Source organism: Labeo rohita, chromosome 22 (genome assembly GCF_022985175.1).
Source record: "Labeo rohita strain BAU-BD-2019 chromosome 22, IGBB_LRoh.1.0, whole genome shotgun sequence".
Lineage (NCBI taxonomy): Eukaryota > Metazoa > Chordata > Actinopteri > Cypriniformes > Cyprinidae > Labeo > Labeo rohita.
In genome coordinates, this window is record NC_066890.1 from 65,095,396 (window position 1) to 65,106,280 (window position 10,885).

The 10,885-nt window shown below is 35.6% G+C and overlaps 1 protein-coding gene across 1 annotated transcript; it reads right to left on the reverse strand.

Moving 5' to 3' along the window:
* Positions 1-1,227: 1,227 nt before the first annotated feature.
* LOC127153494 (gastrula zinc finger protein XlCGF8.2DB) lies at positions 1,228-6,195 on the reverse strand. The gene is made up of 3 exons (XM_051094566.1): positions 6,147-6,195; positions 5,407-5,558; positions 1,228-2,464 (listed from the first exon to the last, which is right to left on the reverse strand). Exons 2-3 carry the CDS (start codon positions 5,489-5,491, stop codon positions 1,590-1,592), a joined length of 960 nt encoding a protein of 319 aa, XP_050950523.1. The 5' UTR covers positions 5,492-5,558; positions 6,147-6,195; the 3' UTR covers positions 1,228-1,589.
* Positions 6,196-10,885: the final 4,690 nt, after the last annotated feature.

A 10,885-nucleotide genomic window follows, 5' to 3' on the forward strand; every position in this document is an offset into this window, starting at 1 on the left:
TTTTCAATCCTTCTCTCACATTTTATTCCTCATATTAATTCACTTGTCAAATCAGCCATCTTATACCTTTGTGATATTGCTTGCTCTCATCCTACTTTAAATATCAAAGGTGTAGAAATTCTTGTACACACTTTATCACCTACCCGACTAGACTACTGAAACTCTCTTTTCTATGGCCTGCCCATCAAAGGGATTAATAATCTTGGATACATTCTGAACTCTGTTGATTGAGTTTGAGAGTAAATACTGACAAAATAAATTTTTTTAAAGGGGTCATCGGATGCCCATTTTCCACAAGTTGATATGATTCTTTAGGGTCTTAATGAAAAGTCTCCAATATACTTTGATTAAAAATTCTCAATGGTTTTGTAAAACAACACCCTTTTTACCTTGTCAAAATGAGCTCTGCAAAAATCATCTCATTCTAAGGGGTTGTTCCTTTAAATGCAAATGAGCTCTGCTCAACCCGCCCCTCTCTTCTCTCTGTGGAATGACAATCTTGTTTACTTTAGCCACATTTAGCCGCGTTTAGCCGCTGAACTTCCTAACTACCACGTTATAAGGAAAGGCGATCGCAAAGATTCATAAATAAACGCTTATACACACTTCTGCTGTAAGTGAAGCTGGATCATGAATGATTCGCACAAACATAGACGGATATATGTACATCGGGAGGCGCATTCCCTTCACAAACAAATGTAATCCACTGCATCTTCAGCGGCTCAGATGTCGGGAGTAAATGACGACCACTATGTTCATTATTACATCCAGTAACAAAACACCTCAATCACTCAATCCGAGATATTCTTGTCTAACTTACATCCCTGCTTCGGCTGGTCTGAGGTAAGACGCTCATGTCAATCAACTATCGTGGGAGCAGCCTCTGTGGGTGTGACGGCACACTGACAGGCATCTGAGAACGGCTCGATTTGAAAAAGGGGATATTATTTTTACAGATTTTTAAAAAGACAATTAAAAACCACTGCATGGATTTGTATCATTATAGAGTAGACTTGTACATACACTGCCAACACACATTAATAATCAAACAACATGAAAAATTGAAGTTTGCATCCGATGACCCTTTTAATACATTTATCCCTGTGATGTACTAGCCATTTATCCATGGTGTTTCCCTGCTTTCGACCCGAGATATGGGATCAGCTCCAGCAGGCCTACAATTTTTCTAATGTATAATTAACAAGAAAAGGAAGGAATACAAACCGCTTAGGATTGTTTATTGCAGCAAATGAATTCGAAAGGAAACAGTATGTATATGTACATGCAGACTACTGGAAGCACAATAAAGTATAAACTTTGCTAATAAAAAAAGACCTGTGCATAACTAGAATAATATTTCCATGCTTTTCCTGACAATACATTTCCACAATCAGTAAACATATTCAGATATTACAGAGTGAACGTATTCTTGTTTTCACACAGCATTTTTTTCTTCTCATGCTCTTCAACAACATTTGCATGACATTTCAGATGTATCTGTAAGTGTGATGGTAAATGTTATTACAATCACCACAACTAAATGTCTTCCAAAATAAATGTGCAGATGACTGTAGAAATTGCTCCTTTTTCTAAACGTTGTCACCAGAATGAGTTTTTAAATGACGTTTCATGCTGCCATGACATGTGAAACTCTTCACACACTGCGGACACTTGTAAGGTTTCTCTCCAGTGTGAACTACCTTGTGAATCTTAAGGTTTACTTTAACACTGAAACTCTTTCCACACTCTTCACAGGTGAAAGGTTTCTCTCCAGTGTGAACTCTCAAGTGCACCTTGAGTCTTTCTTCTTTTGAGCAACTCTTTCCACAGTGGTGGCACATGAAAGGCTTTTCTCCAATGTGAATTTGAACATGATTCTTAAGATGTTCTCTCTCTGTGAAACACCTGTCGCACTGACGACACTTAAAACTGTTCTCTCTTGAGTGAAACTTCATGTGATTAGTAAGGTTTACATTATATCTGAAACTCTTTCCACACTGATCACATGTGAATGGATTCTCTCCAGTGTGAATTCTAATGTGAGTCTTTAGGTTTGATTTATTTGTGAAACTCTTTTCGCACTGAGGACAGGTGAAAGGACTCTTTCCAGTGTGAATCATCATGTGGGCATTAAGGTGATGTTTCCGTGTAAAACACTTTCCACACTGAGAACATATGAACGGTTTCTTTTCAATGTGAATTTTCATGTGGAATTTAAGGCTTTCTTTTCGACTGAATATTTTTCCACACTGTTGGCAGGTGAAAGGTCCCTCTCCTGTATCAATTCTCATGTGGGAATTAAGGTTTGTAGTTTGTGTTTTTTGAGCTTTTTTTGGTGAGGAAGTCTTTTCAGTCTGTGAGCAACTGATTGATTCATCAGTTTTGAAATCATGCTGTTTCTCATTTCGATCTTTCTCTTCCGTTTCATTCAGTTCTTGACTCTCCTCTTTCAGCACCACCAGGTCTGAGGTGAAATAAAAAGAAAATACAAGTTAACACCAGTTTAATGGCACAAAGCAACAGATATCAAAATATTTAGACTACTGCTGTCAATTAGTTAATAAAAAAAATAGTAAAAACTATGTAAAAATAAACAATTTTACACTGAATCTCCAAAATAATGTAAAATGACAAAAATTGTGGTTTAATATATGTGGTGTAATGGCATCTTTTACCAAGTAGCCTACTGTTAATGAAGACCAGTCTCATTTATATAAATGCTGCTAATGATCGGTCTCTATTAATTGCATTTCCTCCCAATTTTAACCATTAATTATAGCCATTATTACAAAATCAAAAAACACTATTTGTAACATTTAACAGGCTTTGAAAAACAATGAACTTTCAGTCTTCACGTAAACTATAAATTGTAAATCCATAAACTATTAATTGAATATAAATTAATCTTTATTCAACAAAAGTCAATCAGAGCAGTGATTTCTTTTTCTTTCGTTCTTTGATTTACATCAATGTCACAGACTGCAGCAGGTTTCAATTTTTAAGAAGTGCTGTGTCTTTAAAACCTAATCACATGATACAGATCTTCCACACATCCAGTTTTCTCCCAACACTTTACCATCATTTAAGTTTTTTTTAACTCATTTAAGACTATGTTTGCAAAGTCACTACTGGCACGATGTCTGAAGCAGCAATTTTTTGGTGTATGTGACTGTTTAAGTGCATTAAAGGGGTCATCGGATGCCCATTTTCCCCAAATTGATATGATTCTTTAGGGTCTTAATGAAAAGTCTATAATATACTTTGGTTAAAAATTCTCAATGGTAGTGTAAAACAACACCCTGTTTAGCTTGTCAAAATGAGCTCTGCAAAAATCATGCCATTCTGGTCGAGGCTGCTTTAAATGCAAATTAGCTCTGCTCGCCCCGCCCCTCTCTTTTCTCTGTGGAGTGACGAGCCTGTTTACTTTAGCTGTGTTTAGCCGCTAAACTTGCTAGCTAGCACATTATTAGGAAAGGCGATCGCAAAGATTCATAAAAAAACCCTTACACTCACATCTGCTGTAAGTGAAGCTGGATCACGAATGATTTGCGCGAACATAGACGGATATATGTAGATCGGGAGGCGCATTCCCTTCACAAACAAACGTAATCCACTGCATCTTCAGCAGCTCAGATGTCGGGATTAAATGATGACCACTACGTTCATTATTATGTTCAGCAACACAACGCCTCAATCGCTCAATTCCTGTCTAACTTACATCCCTGCTCCGGCATCAAAACTTGGAGGTTGGACTGTTACAACTGATCTGAGGTAAGAGCTCATGTCAATCAACTATCATGGGAGCGGCCTCTGTGGGTGTGACGGCACAATGACAGGCATCTGAGAATGGTTTGATTTGAAAAAGGGAATATTATTTTTACAGAGTAATTAAAAACTACGGCATGAATTTCTATCATTATAGGGTAGATTTGTACATACACTGTCAACACACATTAATGTTCAAACAACATGAAAAAGTGAACTCAGCATCTGATGACCCCTTTAAGACATTTAGTACTCACATGTCGTGAGACAGCTGCTTTCTGTGAGTGTGCTTTAGATGTGTGCACTCAGAAAACCATATATCAGAAGATTAAACTGATATGGCTTTAAAACACAGCAATACGTTTTCAGCACGGTTGACATGATAATCAAAACCAAACTGATGTTTTCTGGCAAAGTATCCGAGGTATGAGCTGTAAAGGCACAGCCCTGTTCTGGAAAAGGGGGCAGGGAGCAGCAGCTCATTTGCAATTAAAGATACCAGAACAGCGTGTTTCTGCTTTCACCAACAAAATGATATAATAAATGCTCAGTAGGTATTTTGAGCTAGAACTTCACAGACACATTTTGGGGACACTTGAGACATATTACATATTGTGAAAAGAAGCATCATAGGTGCCCTTTAACTCTCTTCATAGCACAGAAAGTATGCTTATTAAAGTTTCATCTGTATTCTAGTACTATTAGTAATAGATCTTTCATAGACCAAAACTTTTCCTGAAGAGCTTGATTTATTTATTTTTTTTAAATAATCATAGCCTTCTTCCACCTAATACTAATTTTAATAATACCTGACGAAATGAACACAAGTGATTGTATGTAATAGTATTAATGTAACTGACAGCGTAAAAGGAAATATGGGACATCTGACCTCCAACCTAAAGTGAGTTTGACACCCCTGAGTTATAAGTGACAAACAGCATCATATGAGCTCATCTCAGTCTCTCTGTAAAAATCCACCTGTTTCTAGAGATCCATTAAGAGTTTATTCCTCACATTTCTTACACATGTGCTGCTACATGAGCTCAGGAGAAAAAAACACTCATCCTAGATCAACTTCTGATGATTTACTACTACTGGAGATGACAAAAGATGTGAAAGTCACAACAGATGTTTTCTTTAGTGCACTAATTAGGTGTTTGTATTGCTCAAAAACATAAACAGTTTGATTTTATGATGTTGCAGTTGATTATGAAGTTACTGGTCACTAACTGTTTTATTCACTCACCAAATATCTTTAAATTAAGAACAAAGATAAACAGCATGCAGTGACTCTACAAGGATAAATGTTTTATTTTATAAGTAGGCATATTTCTATAATATGACTATTTTTGCTTGTTGTAATGAATATTGACTGCTATTTACATTTAGGTATTTTAATATATCAGTATGGTACTTTTGATAATAGCAGAAAAACATCACTTACAAACAAAAATGTCAAGTTAAAAACTTAAGTGTCATTGTTTGCTTGAAGCAAAATTAAGTTTTTGTCAGATATTGTTTTCATTTTCTAATCAGAAGTAGACGCTGGGTTTAATGTTAAACAACATAGCTTTTTCTGTAGAGCTGGACTTCATAATAAGGATCAAATGAGTGAGTTCAGCGTTGAGAGTGAAAACCAACCTGTTTGTTCCTCAATATCTTCTTGTTTGACTTTGAATGTTTCTTCAATCTTAATGTCATCACTCTCCTCTTTAATAAACACCATCCTTAATAGTGTGTCACGTGGATTTCAGTTGCTTCACCAGGATTTTTTTCTGTTTGCACACTTTGTCCTGTTTAAGATGAGAATAATGACCAGAAAGAAAAATAAAATGTGAACTAAATCTGTGGGTGCGCCTCAATCAGCTTCCTAGTTCAGCAGTCATCACTTAAAAAGGACACAAATTACACACAAGGTTCATATTTGTATTAAGATTGCTATGTAGTATTTACTGATTTGTAGATTATATTTAATATATTTAATTTAATATTTATATTTAATCCACTTTCAAGAAAACATTTGCTATTGTTTGTAAAAGTTGTTACTACACGTTTGTGTTTGTTGTTCTCGTTGCATTTACACTGTTTTAAGCAGCAGGTGTCGTCAGCGTGCGTCGATTCGAGCGATTCAAAACAGTGAATCATTTTGTGAAGCAATTGATTCAGTTGATTCCGAGTTTCGAAAAGATCAGTTTCCATCAACACTATTTGCTAGTGACCGAATTCGTTTAAAATAAAATGATTCACTATATAGGGACTGCAGTGTCACTAGATAAAGCATTAAAGTGTTACTGGCTAACAGCTGATTTCACAGTTTTAAATGCAATTCTCTAAACGAGTTGTATTGTATTTATACACTTTAAACGGTTAAAAGCACATACCTTTCTTCAGTCGAATCACAGATACGGGAGTGCGGCGCGGCCTTATGACGTCACATCGCCAGACCAAAATAAAAGTCTTGTTCGTTAAAATCAATATTTTACATTAGAAAACAAATATAATACGATACAACTGTACAGTACCTAGTACGAAATGAATGAATGAACTGTGGAGCTATCAGAAGTCCAAAGCTACTGATATAAATTATTAAAGGTCTAATCTATCCATCTATCTATCTATCTATCGACCTTTATCTGTATATAGAACTACAGAACATTTGTGATATTCTCAAACAAGAATAAACTCAAGTATCTTGGTCTTCAAATTACAAGACTGGAAAGAACCTATGAATAATTCAAACTCAAAGAATTTTTTAGATGAAAATTAATTGTTAATTTATCAACTTAAACTGAATCCTTTTGACAATGTATTCCTCTTATCCCAACTTGGTTTCTCCCCACAACGTAAAGACAATAAGTCAAATTTCAGCTTTATTTGGTTAAAGTGGATTTCATTAAAGGTCCATGACTGTAAAGGATTATACTGGGTTTAAAACAGTTGATTTTGACTATCATTAAAATGGTTTAAATCATTTCTTCTAAAATGTTGATGTGATTTACATTTTCCCAGATTATCTTTATTAAAACTGTATGTAGTATAATAGCCTGTCATAGAATGTGATTATAATATAAGCAAGTTATCTATAAAGCTTTCAGATTTTAGTTGCTGCAAATTGATTTACAAAAATTTAATTCAAGTTTATTTGTATAGCGTGTTTCACAATACAAATTGTTGCAAAGCAGCTTTACAGAAAATTGAAGTTTCTACAATATATTTAGTAATAGCCTATCAGTGGTGACTATGTCCGGTTGATGTACATATGGCAGAGATGTAAAGTAAAAATCAGTTAATGAATGACATCTAATCAAACAGACGGTAAACGTCATTACAGAAATGATTATATGTTGCAGTCAAACTTAGTAGTTCTGTATGTTGTTTCAGGGTTGGCATCTTCTGAGGTCAAACAAATCTTCTGAGGTTTGCATTGTCTCTTAGGTGATCTTCAGGTCATCTTAGATCTCTGTAAGGGTTGGATCCAGACAGAAGCTTGTGGAGTTCCTAGTTACCACAGGATGTCAGAAACAGAAAAGAGAAACAGAGAAACAAATAGATTTTAAAAAATTAGCGTAGCTGCTGTTCCAACAAAGCAAAAATGATTTGTACAACTCAAGCAAAAGAATGACAATGTGCATGTGATCAGATATAGGTAAAGTACAAGATTATGAGATGCATTATGGAGAACTATATGCATCAGCAGTTACCCGAGTCTTCGAATTGCCACAAACCTCCTCCTACCCGTGCTTGGAATTTAATTCAAGACTCTAAGTTCACATCTACCAACAACATTTAAGAGTTCTTAAACATATCTGATGGTCCTGTAGGGATAGAACATTCAAAGAGAGGAAAAAATAAAAAATAAAACATGACAACTCACTGGAAGTTAACAGGGAAATTGGAGGGGCCTTATATTAGAAGAGCCCAGTAAACCTCTGTGTCCAGTTTTCTCACCTAAGAAATATCTCAGCAAAATCTGACACAAAACACTCAACCTTCAGCCCAGGAAGAGCTTTGCTGTTAACAACAACATCAGGTACACCAGTGTGCCTCTGGCAGAACCTGATTTTACCAAGTACGACATGTTCCTGGATCAACATCTTTGTTGACCCTGGAACAACATGGTGATTAACCAATCAGATTTGAAAAATAGTTTATAGGTTTTGTGAAGTTTAGGCTTACAATCAGTGTTTGGTGCTTGTACATCAGTGTCATTTATCTATCACTTCCTCTGATTTTAGGGATTACTCATGGGTAAGGTTAGGTTTAGGTGTAGGGATGTGGCCAAGATTAAATTTTTGGATTAAAATGTTGTTCCAGGGTCAACAAAATATGTTGACCCAGGAACACATCTAACTCACCAAAATCAGGACGTGCGTTCCTCTGGGTATAAATTACCTGGTCCAAAAAAACTTTTCAGAAGTTGAGATGTGATCATCCTACACAAACCCCAGGATCAGGCCAGGTAAGATGCAGGGTTGCAAGTGAGACATCATGGCCCCCAGTGGGCACAAGTATGTTTTTGATTTGTTTAACCAAATTTAAAAAAAAAAAAAATGAAGATCCTCCTGAAGAACATGAAATGCCACACAGTTACATGGAGTTCATCACACTAAGCATCTAGGAAAAGACAATTGGTGATGTACAGGAGTCTTAAGGATGCATGAGCACTCAACACACTGATTGCACATTGTATTTCTGCACAGACATTTCTTCATGTTGTTTCCACATGCATTCGGGATGTTTTGATTTGCTATGTATGTTTTTTATGTAAGTTATATCTACAGGCTTTTTATGCCTTTATTGGGCAGGACAGTTGAGGAATGACAGGAAACTACTGGGTGGAGAGAGGGGGTGGGAATCAGCAAAGGACCTCGAGACGGGAATCGAACTTGGGTTGCTGTGTGCTGTTTGTCAACGCACTAACCAAAAGGCTATTGTTGCCGACATCATGCGTATATTACTGTTTTGTCATTCTGAATCGATCCATACTGTAGTAGGTATATGCAGTCAGATCAAGGCAGTTGGTTTATTGTCTTTTTTTGGCATCTCCATGTGGTCTACTTCAGTATTGCAACTTGTTTAAAATGCACACAAGCTCTTTGCTGTTGCAGTATTTGCAAGTTGATACTTTTGCAGTGCAAATGTACACAGGACAGAGAATGGAAATCTTTGTCACACTTCCAGGAAAACCACAAAACATCCCTTTATCTGGATGCAACTGGAGGAATAGTGAGCATAAAACCCAATCAAGGTAAATCAGTGCTATACTATGCTCTAAGGAGACGGTTCTACTAGTTCTCCAAGGAGACGGTTCAAACAAACCTCCACTTTCAGTTACAGAGCTGCTGACAAATGAACACAGTGTGCTAAATATTTCAAGATGGCTGCTGAAATTTGTGCACCTCTGTCCAAGTTCATCACATCGAGACTTTAAATTTTTGTCAGGCACTGATCCAAAGTGTTCTTGCATCGTTCAGCTAAGAAAATGTTGATACGTAACTGGAAAGGGCTCGCAAAATCTGTCATTTCAGACTTCAGAGGAAGGACGTAATGCACACATGGTAAAAGCCTTTTTGAATCTAACCAGAAAACAGACAAAAGAGAAAGGACTGCATAATTTTGCTGTTCTGCTTTGCACTTTTGCAAAATAGCATCTCTTTTGAGCAGGCTAAAGCACAACACACAACTGTCTTTATACTGTTAACTAAGTGGGTTGAGCCACATGAGCAGAGATAAATTATTACATGTTGTTGACTAATAAAAACACTTAAGATCCCCATTCACAAGTGACAGCAGTTACATCAGTTCCAGGGAAGTGTTCATTTCAACATGAAAGACCAGTAAATGTGCTGTTCTGATCTCGGAGCAGCTCGCAAGGAGTCACCCTGGTGAAGACAGAATGTCTGTGGGGCTAAAAACACTTGGAAGCTAATGGGTTAGGCTTTGAAGAAGCCATTTGTTTTTGGAGGATTTTTTTTATTCACTCAAACCAGGGCCAAGTATTGATTTGATTTCATGATTTGATAATCATGATAATGGTTATCACGATCATCGATAATTTGATAGGGACTTTTTTAAAAGAATCTTGAGGGTTTTAAAATCCTAATACAGATATTACAATCATAGATGCTATAGTTTTAAATAGCTGACAGTAGGTCTTTCTAGCTATGTGGCAGGTAATTTCTGTCTCTATCTTAAGTTTCCATAATGATATAAAATTATAGGGTATTTTGCTTCAATAAAGAAGGTCAGATATAAATACTATACAGAAATAGTATTGAGGAAGAACATTAATTGCTTATACAGCAAAAGTTTGAAAAGCTTTCTTAAGTTTGCATTGTGGCTACAAATTTGATTATTTGGATCAACATATACATTACAAACTATTCTGCCTCTCCAAAAATATCCAAAGTAAATTTAAGTAATTTTAAAACAGAGCCATGTCCATTGATTGACTCTGGAAAATAAGGTTGTAGGTTAGCTTAGACTTTTCATTAAGACCCTAAAGAATCATATCAACTTGTGGAAAATGGGCATCGGATGACCCCTTTAATCAAACAATAAAAGAGGGAATCACATTTATTTCAACTATTTTTGCAGCTCTAACAATAATCGGCTTATTTGTAACGAATACATACAGTGAAAACTATGCAGTGATTCTTTTTACATTTGATTATTCAGTGTCTGTTTTTTCTTTAATTTTTACTGTAATGTCGGATTTAGGCTACTATCTAATCTAAACCCAATTACGTGAATTAGATTATACTTCAGTTTTATATATTTATATATGAATGACATTTTTACAGATAATTCATTTTACCAATAAGTTATACAAATCATTTCAGTGAATTGACTTGGTAACTGTTGCTACACTCAAACTCATTCCTGTTTTACAAAACTTGTACGATTTTCTAAATAAATGTGTCAAATACGACTGAAAATGGGAGAATTTAACAGTGGCACATAGTCAGAATAATTATGGTTGAATGTACTGCAGTTATAAGCTTTTTTTTTTTTTTTTTTACATTCAAATTTCTCAAAAACAAGATTTTCCAAGTTCAAAATTAAACAAATCTTTGACATGGCCTGTACAGTCAATATTAAATATCAAGATTATATTTTC